The sequence below is a fragment of the Bacidia gigantensis genome (genome assembly GCF_019456465.1).
Source record: "Bacidia gigantensis strain McMullin 20006 chromosome Unknown contig_295, whole genome shotgun sequence".
Classification (NCBI taxonomy): domain Eukaryota; kingdom Fungi; phylum Ascomycota; class Lecanoromycetes; order Lecanorales; family Ramalinaceae; genus Bacidia; species Bacidia gigantensis.
In genome coordinates, this window is record NW_025408608.1 from 648,469 (window position 1) to 667,159 (window position 18,691).

The 18,691-nt window shown below is 49.0% G+C and overlaps 6 protein-coding genes across 6 annotated transcripts; 2 read left to right on the top strand and 4 right to left on the bottom strand.

Annotated features, from left to right (window-relative positions):
- Positions 1–274: 274 nt before the first annotated feature.
- On the bottom strand, positions 275–2,413 carry KY384_008257 (uncharacterized protein; the record flags this gene model as incomplete). Its single annotated transcript, XM_044816746.1, has 3 exons — positions 275–1,613; positions 1,664–2,213; positions 2,287–2,413. The coding sequence occupies 3 exons, from the start codon at positions 2,411–2,413 to the stop codon at positions 275–277; spliced, it is 2,016 nt and encodes a 671-aa protein (XP_044666111.1).
- A 1,146-nt stretch (positions 2,414–3,559) lies between these two features.
- KY384_008258 (uncharacterized protein) lies at positions 3,560–5,859 on the bottom strand (the record flags this gene model as incomplete). Its single annotated transcript, XM_044816747.1, has 3 exons — positions 3,560–4,279; positions 4,332–5,624; positions 5,797–5,859. 3 exons carry the CDS (start codon positions 5,857–5,859, stop codon positions 3,560–3,562), a joined length of 2,076 nt encoding a protein of 691 aa, XP_044666112.1.
- Positions 5,860–7,526: 1,667 nt separating this feature from the next.
- Positions 7,527–10,154, top strand: KY384_008259 (uncharacterized protein; the record flags this gene model as incomplete). Its single annotated transcript, XM_044816748.1, has 1 exon — positions 7,527–10,154. One exon carries the CDS (start codon positions 7,527–7,529, stop codon positions 10,152–10,154), a length of 2,628 nt encoding a protein of 875 aa, XP_044666113.1.
- Positions 10,155–10,905: 751 nt separating this feature from the next.
- Positions 10,906–12,837, bottom strand: KY384_008260 (uncharacterized protein; the record flags this gene model as incomplete). Its single annotated transcript, XM_044816749.1, has 1 exon — positions 10,906–12,837. The coding sequence occupies one exon, from the start codon at positions 12,835–12,837 to the stop codon at positions 10,906–10,908; it is 1,932 nt and encodes a 643-aa protein (XP_044666114.1).
- A 1,206-nt stretch (positions 12,838–14,043) lies between these two features.
- KY384_008261 (uncharacterized protein) lies at positions 14,044–15,107 on the bottom strand (the record flags this gene model as incomplete). Its single annotated transcript, XM_044816750.1, has 2 exons — positions 14,044–14,471; positions 14,522–15,107. The coding sequence occupies 2 exons, from the start codon at positions 15,105–15,107 to the stop codon at positions 14,044–14,046; spliced, it is 1,014 nt and encodes a 337-aa protein (XP_044666115.1).
- Positions 15,108–16,923: 1,816 nt separating this feature from the next.
- Positions 16,924–17,399, top strand: VMA3 (H(+)-transporting V0 sector ATPase subunit c; the record flags this gene model as incomplete). Its single annotated transcript, XM_044816751.1, has 3 exons — positions 16,924–16,957; positions 17,018–17,174; positions 17,231–17,399. The coding sequence occupies 3 exons, from the start codon at positions 16,924–16,926 to the stop codon at positions 17,397–17,399; spliced, it is 360 nt and encodes a 119-aa protein (XP_044666116.1).
- Between the last annotated feature and the right edge of the window lie 1,292 nt (positions 17,400–18,691).

The following is an 18,691-nucleotide window of genomic DNA, read 5'->3' on the forward strand; positions in this document are numbered from 1 at the left end:
AATGAAAGTGAAAGGTGTAAAAATGTCATTTGAGCTTGCATTGTGCAGATGAAGGAAGGCGACTACTTTCAGCAATATCCAGCGAAGTCGATAAAGCGACACCATCCATTCATCAGCGTTATCTTAGCAAATATATGAAAAAGCGTGCCAGCCAAAACTTCCTGATGCGAATAGCCAAACACCATGCAAATGCTTAGCAAAGCAATGCCGCTTATGAACGCTCAGCAATAACCCTCACGAGACCAAAATTACTACAATCATCACAGCATGCTCATCACGCTTTGGTTCGACTTTGCGTGCCAACACTAGCGACCCTCGCGCTTGTCTTCCTGACACCACCATTCTTGACCTCTCTGCTCTCTGCACTTCTTCTTACAGGACTACCACGTATTTTTGCGACGCCGAGCGAACCGCTGCCACTACCACTTTTCGTGATCATGGATGTGCTCTTGGGCCTGGAAACTCTGTCGGATGACCTGTCTTCATGGTGCGTCCAATTCTCTACATCCGACGTAAGACTGTCCACTGCATCTTCCTCATGGACCGTGCTGTGTGTTGCAGTTGTGGTGGTGCTGGTCGTATAGCTGACAGAGCGTTTTTTGTTGCTGTTGGTGGGAGAGTGAGAGCTTGTTCGACATGTGACAGCTCGATACTCCCATTCGTCTTTGCTTTCCCCAGGTTTCTGTCCCGCAGTTTGCCGATGAGCATTCATTTCAACAAGTTGATCATTGGGGTCTTCTCTGACCGCTTCGCCTGGGAATGCACACGAATTCGCACGAGTATATGGCTGATGTCGAGAGTCAATTCGGCTTCCCTTCCGTGGTTGACCAGGTGTTGGTGCGGGTAAGTTTTCGTCTACGACACTTGAACTAACAGCATTCTCATTATGTGTGATCTCTCCTAGTGCTGAGCGTCGAGAGGATTGATTGCTTTGAGTTGGAGGAGGATTGGTTTGGCCGTTGCTGATATGGTTCCTGCGCGCGGATTTCGCCGGGGTCGCTGGAAGGTAGGCGGCAAGCTTCGCCTTCATCTTGTCCTCGAACCACCATTCTCGAAATTGATTCTGGTTGAGATGAAGCCAGTGTTGCTGTGGCCCAACAACCATTCCAGGTCTCATAAATCTCATGAAAGCAATGACTTCGTTTGCGGTAAAGCCGTGCCGGTATATGAAATAGGCGCCGATGAGACAGCCTGTTCGTCCTAATCCAGCTTTGCAGTGCACTGCTACTGCTCTTCTCTTGACTGTTATCATGTCATGCGCAAGCCTTATGAACCTTTTCACCATGCTGAGAGGCGGGCATGTGCCGTCATCGAATATCATATCAAGATGATTTATGCCAAGTGCATTAAAGTACGAGGGAGAATAAAGTTGTGAATTGAGGCGCACAATCACACCAACATTACGTTTTGTAAAGTGATTCAGGACGTTTTTGAATGGCTCTGAAATATTGCGGTTGCCTTTGACAGCAGCGCGGGTCGATGGCAAATCGGCATATAGCTCGGAATCAGCTGGTAGGGAGTCGATTAATTCATGCTGAGGAGATGCGAGCGCAACAAAGTCGGCCGTCAGCCAGTTGAAGTCGCCTTGATCTACTCTTTCGAACCTTTCATAGCTTGAAACCAATAGTCAATACTATTCATCTCAAATTTGTGAATGGCTTACTCTCTGATATTGAACCCATCAAGGGAACACAGTTTCTCTTGCTTTGCCCTCCACACTCCGTAAAGCACGTCTTGGATACTAAGACTGAAGTCTGCCTGGCTATATCCAGCATCTCGGAAAGGCATTACAGGTGGTTCTGCCTGTGCGATAGGAGCCAGTGCCAGATGAGGCGACCATCCCTGTACTAGAATCATGTAGCACGCTAGCAAGCATGCAGCATTTGCCCTACTTCTCGAGTCTGGTTTGCTCCACAAGACAAGTGCTCGGTCTTCATTGCTAGGCTCGGCTAACAGCAAGTTGATTTCTACGGCAAACCGGTAGACATGCCCGATGTGCAGCGGTCCAAAGTCCGCATAAAATCGATTGTAGATCAGCTCATTATCAATGGTGAAATAGCACGGAGGATGTATGCTAGGCCCTGGTATACCCTGCGGTTCAGGACGACTAGGTTTTGAGGATCTTTTAGTTGGAGAATGTGACGGAGTTCGAGGGTACGGAAAGGGGGTATCAGCGGTAGGAGGGTGTGTGTATGCGGCGAGGTATATTCGATCTGATATAGTTTTAGTGTTGGGCTCCGAGGATATGTCTTGGATAGTGCACTGATACTAGACACCGCAGCTTACTTTGGACATATTCAATTATCTGCCCGTAATGCGCAACTTGTGGAGGCGTAGCAAGCAGATTCGGCTTTTTGGGGGTTTGCGAATCTCTTTTCGTTTGAGGGGAGGCGCGACCGCCGAAGTTGAACATTGAAGACATAGACTGAGCTTTTGAAGAGCAGACCTGTTGCTAGGCTCGGTATATCGAAGATGAGAGGGAAGGAGCGACGGAAAGTCGCTTGCTTGGGTTGGTAGACGATGTTTAACGATCTTGGGTCTGCATGCTACCAGGAAATGAAAGTCAAGACGAGGGAAATGTGCTGGATGCGACCTAGTCCTAGCAGACTCTGCGAAGACTACCTTGTGTATAGATGAACGATAGCAATGTTATGTATGCCTTAGACCCTACCTTAGGTAATGTCATGTTTCGCATGTTTAGCTAAATCGGTACGAGGGAATCAATTCCGCGCGGTTGGCACAGCAACGTTGGATAGCGCCTTGGCACTGGACATAAGGTTCGCACGACGGGAACGTCTCAGCTTTCTATTGTGACCATCAACAGGGCCAAATATGGTAGAAGCCCAGTTCCCATGCAAACTGTTGGTCCTCACGATGTCTGTGTACGTGCGTGAAATTCCTTAACATTGAATGCAGCGTAATTTTAGTACCACTGCCATCTCGTCGATTAGCCTCCGCTGCTCTACGTTCATTGAATGTAGATACTGAACTATCGCCTCTGGTCCGTCGGACATGTTCTCTCGCGTCTGAGTCCAATGACGCCTCAGATGTACCACTGAATGATGCTAGAGGACCAGAGATGGACGAGTTGACGGTTCTCAAGACAGAGTACTGTGCGACAACCAATAGAATGCTGAGAGTGGCTGTGAATGGCTTTATGGAAAGCCTAGGCGTTGTGCTAAGCGTGATGGAGGAGCTGGATGTCGATGTACTTGCCACAGACCAGTCATCACAGAGGTTATGACTAGGCATGTCACATGTACCTTCAATTGAGGATCGGATCACCACATCATATCGGCGCTGCGACAGTCTCATCTTAGTTACGCCATAAGGTCATGAGCGCACATGTTTAGAGAACGCTGCGCCTGAACGGGTTTAGTGTGCAGGAAGATGAGGTTATACGTCGTGCATTAGTCACAGCACGATGAACTGACAAATAAAGCCTAAGCTTTACGGAGTCTCTCCCTACCATTTCAACGTAGTCATTCAACAGAGGCTACGGCTAGGGAATTACTGTCATTGCGTAATTTTTCATTATCCCAACTTAATTGAATTCCTCTTAGACCTCATCTCCGGGCAATACTGTGAATTGCTTTCGTATCACGACTTCCTTTTGCTTCTTAGAGGCCGAGAGATGGGTCCGGACAGGCACTGAAATCTTAAGTTTTTCGACCTGGTCCATAGCCCCTGCAGTTGATGACGTTTGCAACAAGGCGAGTTTAAATTCTCTCTGGTCCTCATCGCTTAGAGAAATTTTCTCAGCTTTGAATTTTTGAAGCGACTGTTCCTCCGCTGACCCGGCGAAGAGAGAGATGAACCTTCTCACTGTCAAGGTGTCTTGGCTTGGGGAAGATGAGGATTTCGATTTGCCACCGTCTTTCTTCGATTCGTCTTTGCGTTTGCCTTCATTAGCTTTTTGTTCTGAGCTTACGTATTGGATGGTATTGGCAACTTTCTCGGAGGCAGTGGAAACATCCAACCATGCTTCTGATATGGAATCTTTAGGTTTACCAGTGGCCTTTCGAATTCGATATGCTGTCGCCAAAGCGTTCAGGCGGATCTTTAAGTCTTCATCATTGGACGCTGCTTCGACTGTAGGGATTTCTGCTTTCCCCCGTTTTGCTGAGCTGTTTGCTTGCTTTTCCATCATAGACACTGCTTTTCTCCGAAACGTGACCAAGCTGTAAGGAGGGTCTAGCTTGGTCACTTTACTGCGGCTGTGACCAGTAATTTCTGACTCTGTCATTGCAGACGCATCAATCGACGGCTGATCATCATACTACAAGACATCAATGCTGTGAAATAGTAATGGGTGAATGAGCGCTCCTCACCTTTATGCTGAGCCCTCGCTCGGAAAGCATGCCAAAGTATTTCTGAATCAGAAAAGAGGGCTGATTTGTATTGGACCCTTGGCCGGTCGCGCCTGCCAGAATGAGGTCATCAATTGTAGAAGGCACACAACCTATGTCAATTTGTTGGGCTTCCAGATTGAAAACATCCGAGACATGCTTTTGGGGGAGATTATTCCAAGCCTTCGGTTCTGGCGTTTGTGCCGTTGACTCAAGATCCATTGTCAGAAAAGTAATGCTGTCGCCTGGATTGACAGCATTGATGAAAGGGCCCCCTTCTGATAACCTGTCACTATCCGATTCTGTAGGAGTGACTCCGTCATAGCCCGAGTCAGGATCGAGTGCTAATAGCCCTCTTTTCTGGCCCCAGCCTCCTCCTCCACTAAGCACCTTGCGAAGCTGGGCGCCCTCTCTTATTTTCAGACCAATGTCACGCGCTTCACTTCTGTCAGAGTATGACTCTATCATAGCCCATACGCCAGCTGGGCCATTTCCGAATGCTTCGGCCCGAGACCTATTGCCGATCGCCTCTTCCAGTTCTTGAGATGCCGGCTGGGGCTCACCGTTTGCATTTTCTATCTGGCGAACAACATTGCCACTTACAGCTGAGACAACCCTTGGTTCCGTAATTGGTAGCAGAGGGCAATAAATGTTGCTACTAAACGGCCGCCCGTTACCAGGTATCATAATGGTCTGATGTTCTACATCTTTTTGTTCGAGGAGGGAAATTGAAAAATATCCATCCGCGGATCGCTCCCGCTTCCATCTTTGCGCAATTAGCGTACTGGGCCTGTTGTTTTGAAATACCGTGTTTGCTACAGGTGATTGTAGAGACGTCGAATATCCTTCCTCATCCGTAATTTGAAATCGTAGAGAGGGAAGACCTCGATCGGATTCGGCGTTGTCTTGCGTTGAGAGTCGTTTGTCCAACCATAATGCAGGTGTGGCAAGATCTGAATCCAGTACGGCCACAGAAATTCCGGGATAGCCATTCAGAGATCTTGTAGAGGAAAGGCTTTCTCGATTCTTGATTCCATGGTCGCTTAATTCGAGAGACTTGGGACACGGGATGCGGTCGACAACCGCTGCCAGAACATCGAATACATGATCAGATCTCGAAAGGGCGGAGCATTTCTCAATGATAGAAGGAATAAAGTTATGAGACGGCTTGAGAAAATCTATGAAACCTGAAGTGAGAAGGAATACGAGAAGTGGAGTCCGACCACGAGGTATGCCGGGCCAGGGAATTTCATCAAATACTGGTTCCAGGCTCTTCTAGAGTCAGCTACAGCGTATGTATCCGAGCTATGGACGAAGCATGGGCAGGCATGATGTCTACTTACGGTATTGTCACTTTGACCTGAAGGACATAAAAGGGTCCAGGAATGGAGACGATGCGGAAGTCGCGTCCTCACTACTGATTCAGAGGGATGCGGAGCCGTTGAACAGAAGCAAGCTCTGGAGATGATGGGAATCCTCTCAAGGAGTCTAGCGTATCCTGTCCATGCATGATTGAGGTGACCATGCCTCAAATGCCAAGTACGTCGAGAGGATTGCATGTGAAGGAGGAATGCATGCCTTTGTCGGCCACGGACTGACTTTTCACCTTTTGATAATGCAAAATCCCAAAACGGTCTAGCCTATCATGAGTTCTTAGTCTTAAGGCCAAGAGATCGGGCCTGATGGGTGACAGGCGATCTGGCAGTCCGCCGTGTCATTTGCCGATACACGCAGCCTGTTGGATCCACAATAGTCAACAGTTGCAGAGTTGCGCGGCTTACAACAAGACAACAAGACAAATTTATCGTGATTAGTCTTGTTGTCTCAGGGCACACCGCTCTGACTCCCATTATTCTTATTTTCATTGTCTCTTTTTAGTCCATGCATGCAAACAAGACGGCGGGACGCGCTTGCGCTCCCCACGCTGTTCTGAGCTACGGGTTAATCTGAAGATCCTGCCTCTGTACGGAGTAGAGCGAGCGGGGTATGGACCCAGGGGAAGATCCATTCACGACTACGTATGGCACGACAAAAAGGGCCAATCCCTCAGCTCCATTAGTGGACTCGGTCTCAGCCATCTAAACTGGACCAGCCAATCAAGCACTGATTGTTTCCGAGACGCTCTACAGGTCATGATGAGCCCTTTCATGCTCCTCCAATTCATGATATGCAGAAAGGGAGGCGTGCACCATGCATGTCAGATGTTTATCCCACGAGTGACAATCTTCCGAGAGACGGGCAGCATCAAATTATTGTTCCGGTGGTGATCCTACTCCGTATGCCCTGCTCCAATCGTAGAGGTCGAATGAGCCGTAAGAGAGGGGCAAGGTACATGACTTAGCCCGTAGTCGGCATAAGCCACTAGATGCCGTAGATGACTGTGAGACAAGAGAAAGGGCCCTGGCGGAGGGCCAATGGTTCTCTCTGATTGGCAGTGAATGATAAGAAAACATAAGACAAGTCGACAAGGCTGTGAGGTTCATCACGGACCAACATCCCCCCAACTACAACTTTCCGTAACAAGCGCACAACAGCCAAAGCAGCCAGAACCAGACGAGCAGCGGTATTTGGCTCTCGCCCCCTGGTGCCTGGGGGAGGCGAAAGAGCAGGAGCTTGACCCTTATGATCTTATCCTGGTTGGCTTAATTTGCTTTTCAAAACGCTACCCGAGAGACCGCCGGACTAGTAATTTGGACAAGCGCAATCCCCTGCCAAATCCACGACCCTCCAACTAACTCACCACCCACCCCCAACATCACCATCAAACCTGGCTCAATACTGACAGAGACATCGTCCTCTGTCCAGTGTTGTTGCCGTCCACTCCTTCTTTGTTTGTAACTTTGCTGTTTGTGCTCAGTCTACATTTCCATACACTCCTTTGACAGTGGGTGATTGCCGTCTCACGACGCAGGAATTACCAGGTTACCATTTCCACCGTGGACTCCAACGAACATTCATTCAACACCCCTTCTAGCTCTACATCAATCACTTGCATACTTGGTCACTCGAGACGCACCGCTCATTAGACCACGCCCTGTGTCTCCATCGACTTGGAGCCGTTCTCGACCACCAGCCACAGACCTCCAGAACCCGACACCCATCCGCAATTGGGACAATTCCTGGGTTTCCTCATAGCTCGCATGACTCGTCAAGAAGACGGCCGATAGGTCCAATATCATGGCTGAAGTCGTTGTGCCTCAGTTGTCCTTGTCGCCTCTGGGTCCTTCAGGCAATCGAGACAGTCTCGACTCCCCTCCGCCGAGGATGAATCATGTCGAGTCCACCTCTTCAAACGATGCCTTCATCTTTCAGCCCCTCTCCGGTCTCTCTCCTCTCCCTCATGTCCTTGGCCACAGGCAGACAACCTCAAGCGTCGGCATTACCTCACATAGGCGTAAGCCAAGCAACCTATCTCTGAGCACTTTAGCGCCATTCGAATTTGGCACGACAACAAAAGAATCCCTGACCAGGCCATTGCCCAGCCCTACGCGCTCTCCAGCAAGACTGACGCCACCTGGCAACCACGTAAGTGGTCATAAAAGGGGTGGTAGCGAGTTTGTTGGAGGAGACATTACTCATGGCGGTCCGGTCCTTGTTACTAAAAATCTTCCGCAGGACGAAGACAGCGGAGCTTTACCGTCCAGCCCAAACAAGGGATCTCTTCCTACCGGTCGAGGTCGGCATTCTCATCGCCGCTCCGGCGCCGTGTCACAGGGTGACATCAGAATGATAATGCAGCCCTCGAAGGAGCAGAAAGCCGATAGTGCTCCACAAACACCGGCACTAAGTCGTCCACACCAACCACCAGGTCCAGAAAGATCAAGCTCATTACCTTCACAAGCAGGTGAAAGTAACGGCAGATCAGCTACTCCACCTCGAACGCTTCAACCTGAAGCAGGTCAAAGTCGAACTCGTGTTGGCTTTTCAGATGCTGTAGACTTCATCTCCCGCCCATTATCTACAATCTCCTCGGAAACATCGAGCAGCATGTCAACCGTGAGAGCGCATCATTCCTTTTCCGAAAGTGTGGAACACCAAGGAAATAGAGGAGCGTCGAGCCCACCCTCTTACATTTCGAGCGGCTCAAGTGAGACATATAGCAGCCGTGAAGAACGTTCAGCTACAGATGCAGTGTTGAGATCACACGACGACAGCGATGAAGGCCTTGGTGATGAGCGTGGATCTCAAAGATTGCATGCCTTCAACAAAGATCTTCCGATAACATCTCATGCGCATAACCAAAGGCACCAAGGGCTTGATTTATGTACAACAGAGGTTTCAGTGCAAGCGGATGCATTTGATGGGAGGCCATCGAATCCTTGGGATAACATCTCTACGCTACCGTTCGAAGGTCCATCAATCGATTCACTTCGGCCACACTCGATCTCCGATCCACATTTTCCAAGGCCTCGAACATCTCCAGAGTCGAAATCGTCGAACAGACAACAGAAGGTTAAATCTTGGGCAGATACCATTCTTCATAGAAAGGACCGTCAGGCCCCAAAAGATGCTATACCTCTCCCTCATACTTTCAGACCTTCAGCTCTTGATGAACCCGAAGCCTTTACACTTGACGATGTGAACTTCGATGATGACACAACTCTAGTGATGATTGAGGACCTCGACACAAATTCTTTGGGTCAAGTAAGGCAAAATTTGAATGTTTCGAACCTACAATCCGGACAACTAAGTCCAGTATCAGAACAATCGAGTTCCAGTCCTATGCTCGACCTTGATGCCGCCCTCGACTCGTTCAGTAGTCCAAATGATGACCCTGCGTCTATTAACTATTTCAACAGATCTTCAGTTGGAACGCGGCTTCTACATAGCAGCGGAGAGACTGGAGGGTTCATGGGCCCCGGCATGCATTATCATCGTAGAGCAGACAGTGCTCCTGAAATAGAAACTCCTGAAAGACCTCGGTTAGGGATTCCACGGCTTGGGAGCAACTCAAAGATGGAGGCAGCTATCGAAGAAGAGGAAGAAGATGTGGAGCTAGATGAGAAGCGACGAGGAGAACAGGTGCTAGGTCTCGGTGTCAACGTCGTCGACTGTGAGGCTACAAGTGAGGAGCCACTCCAAAGACGGACATCAAGCACCTCAGCAGACAAGCGCCGCAACCGACGTACAGCCGTCGACAGTGTGGCTATCCATGATACTGTGGAAATCGTTGAAGCTGAAGAAGAACCCCGTTACTCCAGTCTTACGAAATCTTCAGACGAATCTACTATCACGCCAACGCTCTCTCCTGACGCCTCTTCATATAATCCTGCATCAGGACCTTTCGACTCTGCCCTGCCAACGCCAAGCTTGACTTATGGTACAACGCCTGAAACCCCCTCCGCCGTATCATCTGCTGACTACCATAAAACCTCGTTCGACGTTCATGATCCTCGCATTCACACAGCAAGCTCTTCGGTCACTGGAGTGACCCTAGACTCTTCCAAAATTACAAGCCATGGTGCTGTCTCTATCGAGGATGTTCCATCCTTGACTAGTAGTGCTTCTACTATGCTCAGCGGGCATCCTGACCGTTTCTCAAGCTCGGGAAATACCTTCTACTCTACGGACAGATCTGCGTCTCTTTCAGCAGCCGTGCCCGCCAGAACAAAACTTTACAATTCTAGCAAACGGTCAAGCTTAGCCAGCCTTTCGAAACTCGTTGGGGGATCGTATAACAAGAGTAAACTGAACATTGCAGAGACATTGCCTCCAGATACACCGGAAAGGAAGAGCAAGAAGAAAAACCGCATCAGCCGCATGATGAAATTTTGGAAGTCGAAAGAAAAGCTTACCCCTGGATAGTCAGTACTGATACGACTCGCCGCAAAAACTCGAAATACACGACTGGCATGATCTCACGTTCTGGGTGGTCAATAAGATATATCTATCACGAAACAGCTCATATGGCTCTCATCTCATTCCATTTTACGCTTGCAAAGTAACTCTATGGGAGGTCCATATTCCACTCATACAGAACTCGAGGTGGCGATTTCAGACACGGAGAGGCAATTTATAGCGGAAGAAAGAGGAGGCTTTCTCTCAATGACAATTATTTACGACTTTTTATACCGAGGGCAGCACTATCACGATATCAATTTCCCTGGCGTCTTAAGGGGGTAGCCAACGGATGGACGACGGGTTTCGAACAGGCTGCTCGATTGGTGTTAGGTCAGCTTACTCGCGAAGAAAAGAATACGTGGGCTCGCAGCGATATCTGGAGCGGGGAAGACGGCAAATGGTTGCAACATAGAAAACGAGAGGGGTGTTGTATAAGTGGCGTGCAGGTCAGGAAAATATCATGATTGTTTAAATAGCTTGCCAAAATCAATTTTGAAAGTTTTGAATGCTTAGGGTCCACATTTCCTTCTCTTTCGATCCTGTACGCAATCTATCTGCTTTGTGGTTTTCATGATCCATGATTCGATTTCTAATGCAGACAGTCACAGGAATTCCACCCAAACGCTTGAGCATAATGACATACCAGTATCTAGTGATGAATTGCCCATTAAAGCTTTCGTCACCGTAGCATCGATCGCAACGCGATGATCAATTATCAATCTAAAACCCAGGCCGAGCTCTTCCTGATCCGGGGGCTCGTATGCAACACACTACCTGTATCACTCCCTCCTCCAGCCACACTCTCTGGTGCACTCGAGTTATGAGATTCATCCAGGGGCTCGGCATCGATATCCCATGCCTCTTCTTGGCCCCCCTCCAGCTCCTCGCCATCAATATCCTCCACTCCAACATCCTCTTCAGCCTCATCAATGCCCCTATTGACTCTGCTCCCGAACCCGCCTTGCACCGCACCCCTGGTATTCCACCTCAAGGCTCGTCTCACGCTTTCGAACCATTCACCGCCTGTTCCGCTATCGCCGACTACGGTGGGGAACGGGTATCTACCCACCTCGACTCTGACTTCGTCGCCCCTTCGTAATTCTACCCTCCCCTTGCCGTCGAAGCTGGCGTAAGCGCCTCCTCGACTGTGTCGGGGAACGACTAGGCGAAGCATTAGGGTGTCACTTAGCACCATTGGCCGGAAGGAGAGGGTGTGCGGACATATGGGGGTGAGAAGAATTCCAGGGATGGATGGGTGTGTCAGCGGTCCGCCTGCGGACAGGGAGTAGGCTGTCGAGCCGGTGGGGGTTGATATTATGATGCCGTCTGCTTGGATGATAGTGAGAAGGTGCATGTCGCCGTAGAGCTCGAGGTTTGATACATAGGGCGAAGGGCCGCGGTCAAGAACGAGCTCGTTCAGGACTTCGAAAGTGGATTCTGGGATGAGATCCGAGGGACTAGAGGGTGGATAGGAGGTGGTGCTCGACGGAGCGGTGGTACTTGGTGGTGTACCTGCTAGTGAAGTGGCAGTAGAGGTGGAGGAATCACTACGGATTCGACTATCCGAAATGGCAGATGAGAGGTTTGTGGTGCTACTTCCTTTCGAAGATGGGCTCTGAAGACGAGAGGCGCGGTATATGGTACAGGTAAAGCGCATACGCATGTTCACGCGCATTCCAGAGCCTTCCATGATACGGTCTAATGTGGGCTTGTAGTCGCCGAAAGCGAAGTTCGTGAGGAAGCCGAGGGTGCCGAGAGAGAAACTCATGATAGGAGGTACGATACGTTGGAAAAGCCAGGAAGTGTAGAGAACGGTCCCATCACCTCCAAGGGTGAGTACGAGGTCAAATTTTTCGGGAGATGATATGCATAGATCGGGCGTCCAGTAATGAAGCATTTGTTCGAAAAGAGGGTTGGATGCTATCAGACCCGAAGCATCAAATCGTTTCGATTTGCGAAGTTTCGCGTCTACATAGACGGTAACACCCGAATTAGACCCATATCGAGGGCTTTGGAGAAGCCATGCCACGATCTCTCGGGTCAAGAAAACCAGCCGGTTGTCTCTGGCCTTTGTCACGATCATGACAGTTCTCACAGCTCTCTTGATCGGACGACGCTGAAGCTGCTTGGAAATCTCCCTGACACTCGTAGCAGTCTGCATCAGTCTCGTATGAGACATTCCATCGTCATCCATAGCAATCTCTTCGAGTACGCGGTCTACATTGACAGCATCCTCGAATCTCTGATGCAAGAAGCAAGGTGTATGTAGAAACCGCGCCGCAAAGGATGTTGGCGGCAAGGCTCCTGATTCATGCGATCGATCTTGACGGAGGCTCTCCTGTGAGCTACGCGCTGCTAGTGAACGAAGGATGCTCCTGTGTGAGCCAGTGGGTGTTGGAGATTGTTTCATTCCTGTCTTTAAGAATGGCTTGGGAGATTGGAGGCCGCGAGATGGTGAAGTTGGGCCGGCTCTTTTCGATTCTTGAGCAACGTCAGGCTGTATTGCAGAGAGCTTGGGGGGCCTTGTGTCGGACACCCGCTTCTCCTCCTCAGGCATAGTGGTCACATCATCAGTGTTAAGCGGATCGAGGTGGGTCTTGTAGTCCCTCAGAAGAGCACTGCCTAGAGTCGATCTCTGTTGCGGCATGGTGTTGGAATACGCCTTTGAAGGATCCTCAATGGGCATCGAATTGCCTCTGGATGGTTCATGCATGATTACCTACTCGAGCACGTGGACGGGCCGAACGAGTGTCCTGTCAAACAATAGTTGTATACGTGAGCCGCCTGTGGCTTTTGTGCCTGCTGTTGCAGACATACCGGACCTGCATGGCCATTGTAAAGAGGACGACCATCTCCAACAGGCCCCATGAAGCGTCAGCAAAGAGGCACTCAAGGGATGCGAGGTCGTCTCCTCCTTGACGCAGACGTTTTTAATTCCACTTGATAGCCGCGTTCTCGGTTACGTCACCCAACCTTCGTCAATCTCGTATACTCGTAGCCACAGGTAGTACCAGACGAAGACCAGAGGCACGATCCCTTTCGATATGCCTCCCAAACCCAAGCTGAACGTGCAATCGTTCCCACGCCCTCCACTGTTAGAACAAATTCCACGCCATGTATTGGTCAAGTACAAGGACCAAACCATTGCAGAGACAAAAGAAGCCTATTGGGCACTTGAGACACATCACCCTCCAAGTACATCTAGGTATTCAACAGAGTGAGGAGTCAGGCTTATGAATGCAAAGCATATTATCTGCCGCGGTCCTCCTTCGTTGTACCACTTGTCCAATCATCTCGTACCTCCTTCTGCGAGTGGAAGGGCAGGGCAACCTATTGGGGCTTGACCTTGCCCGGCACTAAGCAGGTGGTCCACGACAAAGCATGGTCGTATGAGTCGCCTACCAAGGGTTTTCTTCCCATCAGAGGCTACCTGAGTCTCTACGCAAATGCGCCGTGGGAGTGCTGGGTAGATGGAGAGAAGGTGGAGCCTCAGGAAGGTGATTTTGTAAGTATAATTCTGCACAACCAACGTTTGTCATATCATGTCTGCAACAAAGCAAGCTTTTCCACAAGACCTGGATTTGCTACGAGGAATCTCGCTGATTCTAAGATACCTTTTAGTACGGTGGATGGCTGACAAGCGACATTGATGGTAAGCCCAAAGGTGGGCCAGGCACTCTGGGTTGGTAGCAGGTGCAAACCATCGTCGTCCATGTTATCTTCTTTGCAGCATTCTTCTCTTGTGAAAATTGCATCTCATAATAATCGTCCACGATAACAACCGTCCTTTGCAAACCATGTTGCTTGTGAGTTGTGACAACTGTGTTGAACCACTTGCTTCTGTGTGACCGAACTACATTCCGTGCTCATCAAGTCCTTCAGTCTGGATACCCAAGCACTCCCTTGCATCCCTAGCGAGGCAATTGCCCTGGTTCCTCGACATTGCACCCTCTTTGTAACAGGTGAGGCACAAGCCATCTGCCCTGACTAAGGCCTTGTCGGCAGCAACATTGATGGTCTTCTCAGCCTCAACACTGTCGCACCAGCATTCGCGCGAGCCTGCGCACCCTACGATAGCCCTTGCATCGTTGATCAAATCGTGCAAACTTGCGTGACTTCCCAGACTTGAGACAGGCCAAAAATTCGCCCTCCTTAACAACAGCATCGTATGTTGCCTTGTCTCTTTCTGTGGTATGATTGGCGCTGTGATCATTGAAATGATACTTTCCACTCGTAATTGAAAGCAGCGAATGCTCTGCTCCTTTTTTGCTTCGATTGATGCTGAGAGACATTTAGCAGGTTGTTCTGTTTCCAAAGATCTAAGCTCATACCTAAAAGCTGACCGTCTAACTTGTAATCTTGAATAATTGCTAACATGGCTAATGGAGTAAGTCGTGCAACATGTAATACCAAATACTTAGTAGACTTGTGGAAAGCCTTGTTATTCGCCAGCATGATGGCGCAATAAAGGAGTGACAGTGATTCCTCCATTGTGTGACATTCTACAACTTGCAGGCGATATTCAGCCCAGGGACCGAGTGCATATGCTAAGTCGTACTTGTCGCAGTGTGTTGCTATCTTCCCCAACAGCGCTAGGTCGGCTTTCATAGGCTCTTTTCGAACATAATGTAAAATTTGGCAGACCCATAGCATAGCCTCTGGATCATCGTCGGGAAGGCATACTGACTTTGGAAGGCCAGCAGTGGGGGCACTATCATGGCCTTCCTTAAAGTTGGGGCCGAGTAGGACTGCAAACACTGGCGATGCTAGCTTGAGAATCGTCGAGGAAACAAGAAGCTTGACCTGGACCCCTTCTTCACCGATTATTAGCTCAAGGTCGCCGCCACAGGCTACCTCTACTTGAGCCGAAAGCGGTGACGATTTGCCCACTTTTGTTGTTGCCTCGGCTTGCACCATTACGGATGATTTTGATAAAGCCCTAATGAGTGAGAAGTAGTGTTGTTAGGCGTCTTTAGACTTGTAGCAAAGTAGCAGGAACAATTGGGACGTGAAGAATGACACAAGAAGCGGTGAAGATTATTGTCTGAGAGAAGGCTAAAACTCAAAGAGGTCATGCAATTGTAACAGAAAGTTCTTGGCGACATGGCTTTCGCAAGTGACGCAACTTATATCATATGATTCGTGACAGTGCTGTCACATCGTTGACCCCTCAACAGTGAACTTTCAATAATGGAAGGTACATACAGGAGGCCTGTTTCAGCGTCAGTCTCGGAAAAGAGCAAGACACCCTTGCTGATCTCTTCGAATTTCATGATAGCTTCTCATATAGTATTATTACCCTGCCTGTATGATGGATCTTTTCACGTCTCTTTTACCTCGCGGGGCTGCAGCAAGATCCTAGGTCTTTTACGTGCTTTTGACCTGACCACGTTTTTGAGGCTGTCCTCCAATCCAGAAAATGGTGTTGATTCCCCTCATCGCGTCGTCACCGCCGGCTCAAATCATGAGCCTCTCCACCTTATCCTTCAAGCTCCTAATTTGATGCATAAGATCTGATGCCTCATTTGTCGTGATACTCGCAGCAATGACAGCTCTACTAACTCCACAAGCCCGTCCGAGAGCGGTTTTCGAGGGTACGTACACGTAAGGTACGTTCTGCACTTAATGTCAGTCTACGAGGTTGTCGCAGGATGGGATGTCATCATACTTTGTCTGTATAGGATTAGTATGCTTCACAGGGAGAGATTCGCAGGGGAGAGACAGCCAGTCGTTCACGTACCTTCAGCAAGTAGCGGCCCGCAAGAAGTCAGCTAGAGCGTCCATACATAATTGATTGTGGTACTCACAGATGGAGAATACTTTGCATGGTTAGCAGGTGTTCCGAGATGATCATAGACGAGGTGATGCTTACATAGCCAAAGGAGCAGTATCCTCGGCGAGTATGACGATCTCGCTGGTACCTCGATTCAGAGTCTTCGTAGCTTCATTTGCGCCCTTTTTTAGCTGTCGGTAATGTGACGCTTGTTGCACCAGATCGAGGATTTCCTGGCTTAATTTCTGATCGGCCACTGGCCAAGCAGCAGATTGTTCGTTGGACATGATGAGAGCTGGACTGAGTTCAAAGGGTTCACTGCCGTAGCTCGCCCTTTGTGCGTTAGAAAAAATCTGGTCTGCAGTCAGAAAGAGGAAGCTGAAGGTTTTAGTGGGACCATTTGGATATTGTTGCACGTGACTGAATCTTTCGAGACTAGCGCAAGATCTTCGAGCCTCTTGGAGACAATCTCCAGCGTCACCATCGCCAAAACCCAACAAAGAATAGCTGCCTTACATTCGCGAATCAATATTGCGCTGAGATACTTTCAGCAAAACCTGAACACTTGTTAAGCTCAGAAAAGAAATCTAATAAGATGTCTTCCACCGATCTTTGGTACGTATTATGCTCACCCTGTCTGCCTATACCTATGCATTGGCAAAAGAACCCCTCCTAGCTTGGCCACAGGCCATTGCGGCATCTATACCTTGGAAAACCCATAGACACCTGTGCTAATATTCGGTCACTTATAGTCCTGTCTATGCGGTCAGTACACTTTGGCCCCACGTCCTCCCCTCGCGCCACATCAAGTCCCAAAGCCTCAGCATTCAACACCCCAGATTTCAGACTGACATTTTGCCCTAGCCCTTTTTCGGAGCCATGGGCTGCACATCAGCTATAGTATTCACATGCTTTGGCGCTGCATATGGAACTGCCAAGTCAGGAGTAGGCATATCTGCCATGGGTGTTCTGCGACCAGATCTTATCGTCAAGAGTACAGAAACCATATACGCCGCTTGGATTCACAGGGGACAAAGCTGATTCGTCTTTTCAGACATTGTTCCGGTCATTATGGCTGGTATCATCGGTATCTACGGCCTCGTAGTTTCAGTCTTGATATCCGACAACCTCAAGCAAGAGCTTCCACTCTTTACGAGTTTCATTCAATTAGGTGCTGGGCTTAGTGTTGGTCTTTCCGGTCTTGCAGCAGGGTATGTATCATTCTTTCAGCACTTTGGTATTCACCATGATACTGACGCTCTGCAAGCTTCGCTATTGGAATAGTTGGAGATGCGGGTGTCAGAGGAACAGCTCAACAACCTCGTCTCTTCGTTGGCATGATTCTTATTCTCATTTTTGCGGAAGTGTTGGGTCTGTACGGCTTGATCGTGGCGCTACTCATGAACGCCAAGGCCTCTACAGATGTAAAGTGCTAGATATGGAGGCATATTTAGCGTGCTGAGCACAAGTACTGCTAAAGTCATGCTGAGGAGTCGACAGCATTTGTGATACTATCAAGACAATCAGACCGCTGAGAAGATCTAGTGCGGCTTGAGGAAGCGGGTCCCCTTCGCAGGCGTTACTTGTGTAAGCATAGACTCCTGTTGCGGTAGATATGGGTTTCTCAAATTGGGTGGTTCCTATTCTATGGTCTAATTCTATTGAATGCCTCGGAGCTTACTGAATGTCAACGTGCGTTCTCATCGATACTCGCAATAGTCGAATCTCCATACGTCGTGTTGTCCGTTTACATAGCTATGCTGCGCACAGAAGGTAGATTACACATGCATCACGGATGGACGAGTATAACTGTAAGAGTTGAGTGGCGGCGGTGAGAAATGCTTTCTAGAATACAGCAATCGTGGAACCAGCCTATGGCTTGATATTTAAATGACGCGGTAGATATTACTGCTTTTACTACTTTTGAAAATTGATAATCATGCGAGGATCATAGGGCTTCTCAACGAATGCAAGGGCTTGTTTTCAGAAAAGTCAAGAAGAGATGGGAGTAAGAAATTTGGGCGGTTTTGGGGTCTGAGATATTGCTATCCGCGGCACATGCTGAGCCCTCTTTCAACTCAAGTAAGCTTCATACCCCATGAATATATGTGGATATATCTGAACAGGTAGAGCAATATGAAGCACGTCGTATCTATGACGGCTGAAAATCATCCAAGAGAAAGCAAGAAGGACAAGTCTTGCAAGAACTTGCTCGAGACTTGGGAACCTTCGGTGAGAATGCGAAGAGCATTGGGTGTGACGTGACGCGCGTCGATTCGAACTTTATTGTCATTTTCACCGATTGATATCAGGCTCATGGTATGGCAAATCAATGTGTCTTCCACGGCAGATAATAGAGCAAGCAAGATGTCGAAGGAGCTTGAATATGTCATGGTCGTCGTTGGATCTCGTTCCGCTCTCGTTCAAGGTCTTGGGGTCCGATACGCGCTAGTCTCAAAGCGACCTAGGCAAATCTCCGATCCTATTTGCAAAGCCCGAGATAGCCTTTCGTAAATCCTGTCCTTCCCAAGAAGTCCTCATGATGCGATCGGGAGGAATGCAGCGGCCACCTCGTTTGAGACAATGTCAAGGACATCGATAGTTGCAGAGGGTGTAGTTCGACCGCATGTACCTTGCTCAAAGCTGCTCTCACCGCTCTATCATCGCATAGAACGCCCGGCATTCTGCCTGCATTCGACGCCAAAATGCAGTACCGCTATCGGACTCG